This window comes from Cimex lectularius, unplaced genomic scaffold, assembly GCF_000648675.2.
Source record: "Cimex lectularius strain Harlan isolate CLEC.00 unplaced genomic scaffold, Clec_2.1 scaffold16, whole genome shotgun sequence".
Taxonomy (NCBI): domain Eukaryota; kingdom Metazoa; phylum Arthropoda; class Insecta; order Hemiptera; family Cimicidae; genus Cimex; species Cimex lectularius.
Window position 1 is genome coordinate 2,953,399 of NW_019392679.1, and position 14,113 is coordinate 2,967,511.

At 34.9% G+C, this 14,113-nt stretch overlaps 2 protein-coding genes across 3 annotated transcripts; one reads left to right on the forward strand and one right to left on the reverse strand.

The window, feature by feature from the left end:
- Positions 1 to 1,374: 1,374 nt before the first annotated feature.
- Positions 1,375 to 8,906, forward strand: LOC106661607 (S-adenosyl-L-methionine-dependent tRNA 4-demethylwyosine synthase-like). The gene is made up of 10 exons (XM_014385120.2): positions 1,375 to 1,812; positions 3,231 to 3,530; positions 3,597 to 3,785; positions 3,851 to 4,042; positions 4,098 to 4,326; positions 7,563 to 7,876; positions 7,931 to 8,041; positions 8,109 to 8,285; positions 8,351 to 8,455; positions 8,755 to 8,906. Exons 1-10 carry the CDS (start codon positions 1,534 to 1,536, stop codon positions 8,869 to 8,871), a joined length of 2,013 nt encoding a protein of 670 aa, XP_014240606.1. The 5' UTR covers positions 1,375 to 1,533; the 3' UTR covers positions 8,872 to 8,906.
- A 1,517-nt stretch (positions 8,907 to 10,423) lies between these two features.
- On the reverse strand, positions 10,424 to 13,381 carry LOC106661586 (60S ribosomal protein L6). Of its 2 annotated transcripts, none has more exons than XM_014385099.2 (2): positions 13,278 to 13,381; positions 10,424 to 11,342 (listed from the first exon to the last, which is right to left on the reverse strand). In XM_014385099.2, the coding sequence occupies exon 2, from the start codon at positions 11,337 to 11,339 to the stop codon at positions 10,524 to 10,526; it is 816 nt and encodes a 271-aa protein (XP_014240585.1). In that variant the 5' UTR covers positions 11,340 to 11,342; positions 13,278 to 13,381; the 3' UTR covers positions 10,424 to 10,523. The 2 variants fall into 2 exon arrangements, with proteins under 2 accessions (XP_014240585.1, XP_014240586.1); XM_014385100.2 differs by lacking the exon at positions 13,278 to 13,381 and adding an exon at positions 13,114 to 13,209.
- Positions 13,382 to 14,113: the final 732 nt, after the last annotated feature.

Here is a 14,113-nt window from a genome sequence, read left to right on the forward strand (position 1 = left end):
ATCCGCTCGGACACTAACTTCCCATCTCAACCCAACCTCTTGAATTTTCCCTCCTTTTTGCTATTTTTTCCGCTCGTGACACTGCCTTTTTTTTATCTCAATTAAAAACCTTAATTGATTGAAAGATATTAATTGGTCAAGCGGACCACGAAAACTAGTGAATTGTATTTAACGTTCTCCAATCGTAGTTAATGATCAACCTCCACACTATGAATTTACATACAAATAAAAGGTGATCAGGTATGAGGTCTTTTAAGTACACTTCGTCTGGAGATAAACGTCTAAATATTGCAGTGTCCATGTTTTTTTTTTTTTAACTTTTTTGTGTTAAGGCTTCTATCTTAATTTCAGCTGGTGTAGCCCCAAGGGTCTATTCTTGCACCTGTACTATTTTCTATATATCTAAATGATCTTCCATTAGTTTTTACATTCACTGTCCTACAAGCTATAATCTCTCTGCTCAACCGTGATCTTCATTCTCTCAATCAATGGCCAAGAAATAACGGCATTCATTTAAACACTAACAAATCCCAGTCCTTAGAAATTCCAAATAAACTCATTTGTACAGATTGCCTATCAACCTCCTCATATCAACGGCTCCTCTATTATTAAAAGTTAAAAATATCGTTTATTTTTATTAAAAATCGAGTTATTTTTAAGTCCAAGCTTACATGGCATGACCATGTGAGCTCTATTATTAATAAGATGTTCTCAAGCTTCAATTCTCTTCGACACCTTAGCATTTTCACTCCACTGAAAACTAGAGTTCTCCTTATTAAATCCATAATAATTTTTTTATTCTCTTACTGTAGTGCTATTTTTTTTCTTTTTTTTCACTTTCCATAGACTCTCAATATGCTCATTGCTTTCAAATTGCTTATCATTTCTACATTATATACCGTTATGATCTTAAACCAACGGATCATATTTCATCCTATATTAGTCTTCAGCAACCTTAACATTCTAAACACCTATAAACGTAGAGTTTTAATATGTATATTTATAATTAAATCAAATGTCCTCAATATCTATCAACTATTTTCCCACATTCCTTTTCCAAACGCATCAATCATATCCAAAGCCTTCAACACTCCTCTAAACTTTTAGCCTTATCCTTCAGAATTGCAAGATCGAGACTGTGGAATTGACTTCCTTGGAAGCACGTTCTGCTTCCTCGCTGACTTCTTTCAGGCCCATGGCATCTAAAAGTACATGTAAGAGCCCTATTTTTAGTTTTAAAATTAATAATAATAAGTACCTTGTTATTATTTCTGACGGTGGGATTTACTTGGTAGTTCTTTAAAAAAAAATTAAAGTGACTGTGTAAGATTTTTGAGAGTTCATAATTATTGTTCTTCAATTAGTTTATATGCAGATTGCTGTAAGCTATGATTCCACATTTGACCTGACGTCATTGTTATTTGTATATCATGTGCCTGCAAGTTGTAACCTCCTTCATTTGCCGCATGCTATGTTACCCTGATATATATCTCAAATTATATTAATATAAAATATTATTTCATTCCCTCACTGATGATTCTTCCCGTGGGGCTGTTTTTTCTTTCAGGCACGGTCGTCTGCTCGTTGGCAGCTGTTTTTTTGACCGTGCTCGTTTTGAGGTTCCGCTTTAAACGAGACCAGAAGCGAGATGAGCCAGACGCGAAAGTTTCCGTCAGGAAGCAGACGTTCGTCGGCGACCGGTCACTAGCGAAAAAGTTGAAAACTCCCAAGCGAAGGGAAACCGGCCGCTTCGGGGAGCTGGAGATATCAAAAATCATGGTGTACTACGCTACGGAGTATGGCAAAACAAAGGTACAATTTCTCATATATCAACTGTTGTCGAATTTCCTTGAAACTAGTTTAAAAATTAGTCGAATATTGATCGATGTGAAGATGAGCGTCTTAACGTAATTAATTATTTATTTATTTGCGGGCAATTACCCATTTCATTACAATAATTAAATAAAAAACATTAAGCATTGACAATAATAAAATAATAACATACAATATAATTTAGAATTTGAACACAAAAATGAGATTGGGAAAGGGGGGACTGCGGTAACCGAGTGGTTAAGGCGTCAGTCTTGGATAATAGATTTTTTTTCTGACGCTAGAGAACCACGACTGCAATTTTTAAAAAAAATCGTCACAGCACTCATCACACTCATCAATATGTGGTCTGGGTCTGGGGTGATTGAAAAACTTGATTTGTTGTGGAAGGAGACTAATTTCAGGAATATTGCTTGTAATTTTTCTAACATTTGGATGTTGATATGGGGAGACCAAACAGAACTAGCATACCCTAGAACTGGTCGGACTATTGAAGTGTAAAGACAGATTAGAGAAGTGATTTCTGTGAAGTAATAAGAGGATCTATAAAAGAATCCTTGGAGTTTATAAGTTTGTCTGCACATGGTTTCTATGTGAAAGTTGAATGTTAATTTAGTATCATGCCAGATTCCTAAATCTTTAATGCCGGACAATTATTGAGTTTTACTAGTCATATATTGAAAACAAACATTTGCCATTACAGGAGTAAGTGATAATAGAGCATTTGTTATATAGCAGCATTTGTGATTATAGAGATTGTCACGGATCGATCTAACATTATTTTAATTAATTATTCAGAAATCGTGAGATGCGGTCTGGTGTGATGTAGGTTTCAGAAAAACATTTTCTTTATCATGCCAACGTTTCGATCTTTATTGAGATCATCTTCAGGGCCTGGGATTTACAAACATTGTTTACATTTAACAAATACATTTAGGATGTGGAAAAAATGTAATTGTCCGAAATGTATTTGTTAAATGTAAACAATGTTTGTAAATCCCAGGCCCTGAAGATGATCTCAATAAAGATCGAAACTTTGGCACGATAAAGAAAATGTTTTTCTGAAACCTACATCACACCAGACTGCATCTCACGATTTCTAAATAATTATCGATTAACGGTCACTAATCTCCACACATTATGTTAATTATTATTTAGAGGTCATGAGATACGGTCTGGTGAGATGTAGGTTTAGAAAAACATTTTCTTTATCATGCCAACGTTTAGATCTTTATTGAGATCATCTTCAGTGCTCAAAATGTTTTCTGTGTTGTCTTGTCATGTTGAAGTTCTCTTCTCTCTGTAAATAAATCATCTATAGATACATCAAACTGTACATATATTATCAAAAGTTAGTGCCTAGTAACAAACTTTTTACATGTTTTTTTGTTAAATTGCAGACGCTAGCAGAGAAGATAACTTGTTATGAATTTGACAACAAGGTAGATGTGACAGTCTTGGACATTTCAACAGTGGAACCGGAGGAGTCATTGAACAGAGATTCAAACGGAACAAACACAATGACGCTTTTCTTGTTTCCGACTGTGGCCGATGGCAAGCCTCCAGTGTCAGGCATATGGTTTTGTAAATGGTTAAATGAAGCTGCTAACGACTTCAGAGTCGAGAAAGCGGCTTACAGCCATTTGCAATACGCTGTTTTTGGATTGGGCAATTCTCAGTATAAAAATGACTTTAACTTGGTATGAGTTTTTAAACACAATTTTTAAATGTGCTTTTTTCTTATTTAAATGTACACTACTTTTTAGGTAGCAAAAAATATAGATTCTGATTTATTGAACCTTGGTGCCAACAGGGTTTTGCCTGTTAGATTAGGCGACGAGGACACTTCGGAGAGTTCATATGGTGGCATTGAAAATGATTTTAATGATTGGTTGAAACGTGTTAATAATGCTTTAAAACACACAAATATTTCAATAGAACACCCAGTAGAGAATGTATACAAAAAGATTTGATTGATCAATGTTTTAAATAATATAACTTTACATTTTTTGTAACACAGGGTATAAATTTTGAAAGCAGCGATGAAGAAGAAGCTAATGTTGTTGATGTGGAAGATTTAGTCAAGCCAAAATCAAAAATTACTACAGATCAAAAAGAGATGATAACTGCACCTTTGAGGCAAGTGCTTACAAAGCAAGGGTACAAGCTGATTGGCTCCCACTCAGGTGTCAAATTGTGTAGATGGACAAAGGTACACTAGATATACAGGTTTTACTAGAAATATGATTCATGTTTATTTAAAATAGGCGATGCTCCGTGGAAGGGGTGGTTGTTACAAGCATACTTTTTACGGTATTGAAAGCCATAGATGCATGGAAGCAACTCCCAGTTTGGCATGCGCTAACAAATGTGTCTTCTGTTGGCGCCATCACTCTAACCCTGTTGGTACAGAATGGAAATGGAAAATGGACAATGCAGAAGACATTTTGAAAGGAGCCCTTGAAAACCATTATAACATGATTAAAGAATTTAGAGGTAGTTTACTTAATTTTTATCATTTATTCACTATATTTTGTTGAGAATTTGATGCGTGTTGATATTTGTAACCCCTGTACTGGATATGTTGCAGACATTTTACTCTCCTATGACAAAAAATCCAATATTTAATTAACTTTTTATTACACGTATGGTTTTGACTCTTTTCGAATTTGTGTTTTACACATTTAAGAAAGAGAGATTTTAGTTTTAAAGTAATAATTCTGACATAAATGAGGCTTAAAAAATTGGTGATTAATATTGCGCAATTAATATTATTAACATAGTGCGACCAACCAATTAAAAAATGTTGGCTGAGCATGTAGTAAGTATGTTGTTCATAATATTTGAGTTAAAAACCTTTCCTCATGTTCTGCCTTCCTGCTGGGTTTCCATTGCACAAAAAAAATCACTCGCGCAACTAAACATGAGAATTACTCGCAAAAAGCTGTCTTGGATTAACCATTTCTACAGAGCAAAACATTTGAACATGAAGCTGAACCATCAACTTGTACAAGTCAAGCACGCCATCCATAACTGCAACTGTTGCATCAGATTTTGTTATCATTCGGTACTTTTTGTCTTTGTCCCATTTCGATGCTTATTTCCTTCCATTCTCTCTCTTGTTCCGATGAGTTTTATTTGTAGCATCCCACAAAAATTGGTAGCGTAATACATTCAGATAAGTCAAATGCAGTCCTCCTGGTTCATTATCATACTTGAGACGTGCGTTTACATGGGGAGAAACAAACAATGTATTAATGTACTTTGATGCACACTAAAAAACAGCTTAAAAAAGACATCCGGCTCACCCTAAAACTTCCTCGCGCCAAAAGTTTCACAGATCCCAGCTAGGTATCCTCAATGCAAGACAAATTTTGTGAAACAGTTGCGCAAGTGTTTGTCGTGCAGTGAAAATCCGGCTTTAAGGTGGCCATTCACAATCGCTCCTAGCAGTCCAAACAGAGCGACGCCGTTCCAAAAACCACGTCAATGGCAAAACTGAACTGGCGTGCCCGGCTGTGCCGAATATTCGTCCAGTCCAAACTCCATTGCGCCACTCCAAATATCTACGGCATGACGACGGCATGGTGCGTTCGTGAATGGGAAAACCCTCGTTTTTTGGCACAGTCTCCGTCTTTCTTTCACTGAGCAAACATCTCTGTCGTGCATTCTCAAAAAGTCAAAAACGTTTATTCTTTATTGGTAATGACATCCAATCGAGATTCTATTGTTGAGGTGATTGAATTGTATGAAAGTTTACCATGTTTATGAAAATGGTGGACAATGATTATATTACCACGATAGAAATAAAAGAAATTCGATCTTCAACCAGTTGGTCGTTTTCAAAAAAAGGATACAAATACAACGAGATATGCAGTATTGATAACCCCTAACAATGATCAGAAATCGTAGTAGAGAACTTAAGTTCTTTGTAGTTCATCCCTGAAGCGAGAAGTAGTAATGTGCCAACCTTTCATGTAGTGATGATTTCTCTCATGACTGTCTTTTGTTTTCTAATCAAGGGGGTAACAAGCTGGAGATATAAATAAGACATTAATCTTTTTTTGTAAGGCTTTGGTTGAAATAAAAAAGCTAGTGCCACGAGGGGATTCGAATCCACGACATTCGGCTAAATACGCTGCTGAGCTAACCACTTGAGCTATCCTGACTTCGATAGTTCGATCCACTCGGGCACCAACTCCCCATCTCAACCTACAACCTTTCGAATTTTCTCTCTTTTTGCTATTTTTTGGTGTTGGAGAGGATCGAAGTCCCGATAGCTCAAGTGGTAGAGCAGCGGCGTATTTAGCGAAGGCCATGGATTCAGGTCCCGCTCGTGGCACTAGCTTTTTCATTTCAACCAAAACCTTATAATTGAAAGAAGTAATTTGGTCAATAGAACACTAAATATAATGAATAACTAAAACGTTTCATCCATCCTTAAATAGTTCCTCCAATCAGCGGGTTCAAGGGAAAGATCTTTCATCAAATTGATGTGGGTATTACGGCTCCTGTTCAGGAGCCACTTCTTACACCATTTCCTCTTCGATATTCTGCTTTTAATATGTAAATAAACAGAAGAGTAGTACAAGAGATAGTCATCCATTTTGAGAAGGTAATTCACTGGTTGACGTTCGGAGCGACTGGCTGTGGAGCTGTCGTGAATCCCCCAAAATTTCAGGCGCTCCAAATGGAGCTGTACGGCTTAGCGCGGTTCCATTTAGAGTGATCGTGAATGCCCACCTTAAGGACTTTACTGACACCCTTCACTCCTACCATGCTAAATCCTCCTAAACACCTAGACCACCCACCATGGTATATATAAAAAAAGCGATGAATATTTTTCCCATAAGCCTCTCCACTCCTATACTTGTTAACTTTATAATAAAGGAGTTAATTTTACTCTGCCCATATAGTTCTATTTCTACCCGTCTCCACCCACAAGGCACAAATTTTAGCCAACAGTCTTAAGCTTTTGCAATAGCTCTACAATAGATTCTGTTTCACCAGCAATAGTTATTAGTTTATACTCTGAGGAAGGGAATATAACGGAATTCCACCAGAATTTATAAATACAGAAAAATGCCTCTATAAATAGCCTTTTTGGTTTAGTGGAAGGATGGATTTTTAGTGTCCTACACGCTAAAATTAATAAAAAAATCATCCATTTTGAGAAAGTATTGACAACCTATAAAACTTTATTTCTTACAAAGGACTTATTCAAAACACTCAATTGTTCATTCACTTAATTACATTATTGTAAATCATTGCATGATCTTAATATTTGTTGCATTTTTAATTGTTATTATGTACAACGTAAATAAAACTAATAATGTAACTTGAACTGCTGATGCATTATCAACCGCACCACATCAAGGGCACGTCCAAAACCAAGTTAATACATGTCGTTATCACTACAATCAGACATGTTGATTTTTTATATTTTTCCTTGATTTAAATGGTTTAAAATTACAATGGCCAAGTCAACACATTGTCGACTCCTGCCACCAGGAATGGAGCAGTTGTCGATACGTTATCAGACTGGTATGAGGTTTAACTCTCTCTTCTAAACAGAAATGACATGCCAGAAATACAAAAACTTCATTGCACCATTTTGTATCAAAATTAAGACTAACCAGGAGCCACTTTTCTGTGATACATTTTACTCCCCTCTCCACTCTTTTAACAACAAATTGCCATCTTGAAACTAGAGATTCAATCTATTGTTGCAGGAGTACCAGGAGTAATACCCGAAAGGTACAAAGAAGGCCTGAAAGCCAAACATTGTGCTCTTTCTCTCGTTGGGGAACCTATTATGTACCCTGAAATCTGCAAATTTGTCAAACTCCTTCACAGCAAAGAGATATCCACTTTCCTTGTAACGAATGCACAGTTCCCAGATGCCATCAAAGCTTTAGACCCTGTCACTCAACTCTACGTCAGTGTCGACGCAAGCACAAAAGAAAGCCTGAAAAAAATTGATCGACCTTTGTTCAAAGATTTTTGGGAAAGATTTATAGAAAGCTTGAAGGCTCTCTCCAGCAAAGTATGTAACTAATGTATACTTTATTAGAGCAATTAATTTTTTTTTAAATGTCAGGGTCAACGCACAGTCTATCGACTCACATTAGTGAAAGCTTGGAATTTTGATGAAATGAAAGATTATGCTTCTCTTGTATCACTTGGTAATCCAGACTTCATAGAAATAAAAGTAAGTTTTGGTTAACATTTTATTTGTAAAATATAAATGTATATTCATCATTTTCCTCCCTTTGAAGGGTGTTACATACTGTGGAGGTGGTGAAGCTGGAAAGCCAAATACGCTTACAATGGCCAACATCCCTTGGCACTCAGAGGTCACTTCATTTGTCAAACAATTAGTTTCTTTGTTGCCTGATTATGAAATCGCTTCAGAACATGAACACTCCAACTGCCTTTTAATAGCCCACAAGAAGGTAAAACTTTTTTTTGTTGATTCCCTTGTACTGTTTTATATTAATGTCTTAATTTGCTGTTTCAGTTTAAACTAAATGGGGAATGGTACACTTGGATTGATTATGACAAATTCCATGAGCTGATACAGAAATTTTATGAGACAGATGGCAGTAAAACTTTTACAGCACTGGTAGAGTACAAAATTATTTTAAAATAGCAAACAAAAATTCAATTAACCCACACATATATTTAGTTGTCATTATCGACTATTTTAATTTATTTATTTTAATTAATATACATTTTATCTAAGGTCTTGTTTGGATTAAATCACAATAACTCAAGTGGTAAGAGCAGAAGGTTCTAGATTCGGATCCTGCTCAAGTCACTGGCTTTTTCATCTTAACCAAGACCTTAGAGAAAATTAACTATATAATTAATGTTACTATGTTAATAATTAACAAAAATTTAATGTTGTTTATCTATGGCTAGGACTATTTAAAAAAGACCCCTCCATGGGCAGTTTTTGGTTGTGCGGAACAAGGCTTTGACCCCGTGGAGACACGATGGCATAGAAAAAATAATACCAAGGATGTCAGTGGTTGTTAAAAATTGTAAATATTTGAATTTTTGGATATGTAAATAAATTCCTATTGTAAATATTTTTACAAAAATAAACTTTTATGCTTTATTTATGTTAGTTTTTTGTGTGTACTAATTTTAATTCTAGTAATAGCATTATTTTACTGAGCCCTTTTCCATTTTAAATTGCCAGAGATTACAAGATTGTTACGACATATGAGACCTCTTTAGCACAAAGGGTGCTGACTATAATAAATATCCACTGGTAGGTACCTATCGGCTAACAGTTAGTCTGAATTGTGTGGTGGCCCTTAACCTTTAACCTTAACCCTAAGTAAAGTATTTTACTGTAGGTTTGAATGCTCTCCAGGCCAGTATTTTTTGCATTTTAAGTTAGCTGACACAGCAATCTATTGGGCTGAGGTTGTATGTAATGTGTAGTAAATGAACGCCACCTCCCACACCCTTCATCAGCAAACCAATCTTTTCTGGTCCCTGAGCACACACTGATTTTTCTCAAATTTTGTAAAATTGTGACAATTGTTTTTCTGGAAAACTATTCATCCACAATATTTTACCTACCTCTTGCCCCTGCCCTTCCCAACCCTATTGGTCTTTTCTGATTTTTCCTTATTGCCTGCCAGGTGCCCTCAGTTTTAGTTTCATTTTGTTTACGTTCAGTTATTTTTGTTGTCCTTATTTATTTTTTTAACCTTCTATTTGTTTGTAAGTACATACATATAAAGTTGAGCTTAATATCAGTATTTAGTTTTTTCTAGTTTATGGATACCTTTTGTGAAAACAAATTTTAAATTAAATGCAACTTAGTTCATTTACATACTTTCATTGAAAACTGTAACTGAGGATGTACTATAAAATTTTGAATGGAATTTCAAAAGGAGTAAGAGTGATTGCATGCAAAAGAAATCAGACTGGGGAGTCATGCAATGTCCAAGTACATAGGAAGGAGAACAGTTTTAACATCCTAACATCAAACCCGAAAATTTAAAATAACATCGGACATGTCACATTTGCCTTAATTGGTGGTCTAATTTATTTTTGTGGAAGAGACAATCAATTAATTATAATTTAACTTTTTTCAATGCATACTATCGACCTATATGAAGGAAAATACTGCATGTCAACTCACTAGAGACGTCTTTATTTAAAATTAAATTACTAATACATATTAATTATTTGTGTGGTGATTCGTGACCACCACACACATTGATAATTATTCAGAAATCGTGAGATGCAGTCTGGTGTGATGTAGGTTTCAGAAACTCACAACACGACACGCAAGAATGGCACAATTACACAGAAGACAAACACTTTGAGCCCTGAAGATGATCTCAATAAAGATCGAAACGTTGGCACGATAAAGAAAATTTTCTGAAACCTACATCACACCAGACCGCATCTCACGATTTCTGAATAAATATTAATTATTAATAACATCCTGCAATATTGTTGGATTACTATTACTAATACCATGTATGGAATTTTTTCAGACTTTACTTTTAACATTTGATGTATTGAACAAAGGGAATTGGGTACTAAAATAAAATAAATACAAGTATTTTCATATGAAGTTTCAATGTTTATTACCTTATAAAACCTCAATTTTTAAAAAGTAATGGAAAATAAAAATTTACAAAGGTATTTAAAGATAGACAAACCTAAAACTTCATACGATGAGGATATTGGCTGCTCTTAAGACCAAACATCGTGCAGAGATATCGTCTCATGAGACCTACATCCTTACCCTTTTGTAGTGCTTTAAGGACTTGCTTATCAACTACCTTCTGATCAGTTTTACGCTGGTCAGTTGGCTTGTAAGGTTCCTTCTTGGGAGCGAATATTTCACCGTCGTCCTTCTTTGTTCTTTTGGCTTTCAACCTTTTGAAATATTTGTCATTCATATGTTTGGGGAGTTTGACCTCAGAGACGTCAACTCGGGCAGATGTTGCGATGACATAATTTGGGTGAATTCTTCTGAGGGGGACACCGTTAAGGGTGAATGGCCCAGTAACAAGGAGGAGTCCGCTAGGAAGGTTCCTTAAAAGAACAGCCCTCTTGCCTTTATGGAGTCCAGCCAGCAAGATGACGACTGCACCAGGAGTCAGTGAAGCCCTGAACTTCCTCTTGTGCTGGGCGAAGCATTTTTTGCTAGGGTGTCGATTCACCCTATTAGCTGTCGGGTAGGACTTTGTCCTCTTCTTTAGATAAACGGTACGGAAGCCTTCATTCTTCTCGCCACCAATTGCCTTTTGAACAGTGACTGGCACCTTCGGTTTGTCACTCTTCGGTGTTGTTTTCCCCATGAACTTGTAAAGAGCTTTCTTATGGTACATGCGGGCTCTGCTGAACCTATACACACCACAACCGAGGTCGTAGTTCCTTTTCTGGCCCTTCTTCTTCTTGTCTTTCTTTGCATCCGATGGTTTACCTGCAGCAGGGGTTGCTGCAGCAGGCTTAGCTGCAGTTTCAACCATTATCTGAAAATAACCATAAATAAGATACTTTGCATTTAATTTACAATTTATTAAACTGATATTCTAATGTCAGTGAACGCATTTTAAATATTGCTACTGGATTATTTATATTTATGCTAATTGCATTCTAGTCTTGATGTTGGAACGCTTCACGATTTTGTGTGTCATCCTCGTGCAGGAACTATGCTAATCTCTATCATTAATTTTAGTAGCTGAAGCGAGTACAGGTGTTGGATTAAATGTACAGACGAAAGGTTTCTTCTTCGTGGGGTTCAGCAGTTGCTCAGAACTGATTGCCCATATGTGCAGTAAATGACAAAGAATAAAGCCAGCGTTCCAGAATTGTAGAACCAGAACCGTTTGGTGTTCAAGCAGCACTATTTCAAGTTTGGACCAAGTCCTACCATAATTTAGTTATTACTGATAATTTTAATCTAGCTATCCTTCCTATGCAGATGTGGCCCACTAAAGATGGCGAAATACCAAAACACATCTGACAGACCAACCCTGTGGAGAATAAGCAGATCAAAAGAATCAGAAAAAAATACAAGATCATCACCCCCTGCAGAATACATGGGGTAATTTAGTTCTACTAGTGGCCTGGTACAACTAAGTCCTAAGCAGCTACCTTTCAATTGTTTCAACCTAACTTTCAAACCGTTTTTTTTTTTTTTTTTTTTTTTCATAGCAGAACTTTAAATATCAGGTTGTGGATGGTAGACGAGTGGTTAGCAGCTGGTAGATTGGTGGGTTCAATTCGGGAATTTCATTGGATTTACTTAAATTTGAAATGCAGCCTTTGGCAAACAATGAACTACTGCAACTAAAATCTCCAGTGGAAGTGGAAAAAGAATAGTGGTCATTCCTCAAGAAAAGCAAATTTTATGACAAAAAAAAAAAACTACAAACAATGCAAGCCAATAAAAAATTTCAAAACATGTCAAATTCCGTTACATTTCAATCGAATTATTTATTTCAATCATTTATTTACAGGTCACCTTCTGCGGATATTTCTTCTCATGGTGTGCTCTGTGGTCAATGAAAGGACAGGAAAATATGTCCATATCTTTAGATACTAATCTAAAAACTAAAATAACAGAAATTATTTATAAAATTATGACACAGTTAAGTAAACGTTCTAGCGGCACTTTTTCAGAACCTGTACTACCCTGGACAAGAAAACTATCCAGTTCCAAACTCATTTGGGATTCGCTGCTAAAACACCATATATTTAGTGTTTTCATGAAAAATCTTACAATTTACACCAGATAACCAAAATTTACACTGACAGCGTAATCCTTCGAATATCTTACCAACAACAGAGGTCTGAACACCACCTCAACTACCTCACATCAGTTTGGTAGGTTGGTGAAATTGGTGGCTTGCACCACTATAGTGGATTTCTTAATTTTAACCAAGTGGACATTTACATACGTATTTCACAAATATTCTACTCAATTAAACCAAAAACTTACATTAAAGAAATAAATTAAAGACTAGTCGGGCATTTTGCTACACATAATACAAATTAAGGAAATTATTTTGAAATTGCCGTTTTACACAATTTCGGAACTAGTGTAAACAAAATGTTTAACAACCTAAGAGATCTGCTACCGATTTAACAGTTTAGGTTGGAGTTCAAGCATAATAAGACCACGCTTAACGGCACATCACTTATACTTGAAAATTAAAATAAAATAAAATGAAACCCAATTCGGTCGAACTGCACTTGACAATTAAACAAGAAAAGGCGTAGAAATGGAAAAAAAATTACCCAAAAGGTAAAATTTGGTGGTACAGGTCCACGTGGGGAAAGTGAAATCTGATGAAAAAAAAACAGAACAAATTTGTAATTGTTTTTTTTAAAGAGTTATACGAAACCGTAATCAGCCTAAAATGAATAAACAATCAAATATCTATTTTCAATATAATACTTACGTAAAATTAAAGTAACAAAACGGCCACGAAACGTCTAAAACCACAGTCGGAAGGTAAGGACTACTCTCCTAAAATGAAGCTTTCACGACCTCCATGATTGAATTATTTTGTTTTATACATTTTGGGGTCAATCGTATATAATACATGTATAAATAGCGCAGAGTTTTATTATAATTTTAAATAGTTTTATTTAACTTATTTTTAAATATGTATGTCGATATATACATACAAGAAAACGGTCCGTAGAAATTTATTGACGCAGTGCCAACATAAATCGACTATTCGTGGTGAATTTATAAATACCTGACGCTACTGAAAACTAAATTATTTTCTAAAAGATTTTAAAATTTACAATGAAATCTAATCTAAATAATGTAAATAAAATAAAAAAAATAATAAAATTAATGAAATAAAATAAAAATAGAGAAAAAAAAGGAAATGAAAATAATTAAACAATTAATAATATTAACAATTATCTCAATGGTGCGCCTTTTCGGGCTAGAGAAAATTTAATTTGTTCATTATAAATGACCTAGTTAAAGACGATATATAGCATGTTACTGCAAAATGCACGATATTATCTGAGATTCGGATTTCATCTAAATTTAGTTAAATTAAATAAGACACAAATTATTGATTTGTTTAATGATTTCAAACATTTAATTAACAATACGCGTCACTATCGCCAAGAGTTAATATCAGAATTTAATTTTCAAATATTTAAAAAAAAAATATTATAAATTGCTGGCCTAGATAATTTATAATCTATATTTATTGTAAATTAAACAAAGAAAAAATTATAGTTTGTAATATTTGTTAGTAAGTAATGTGATTAT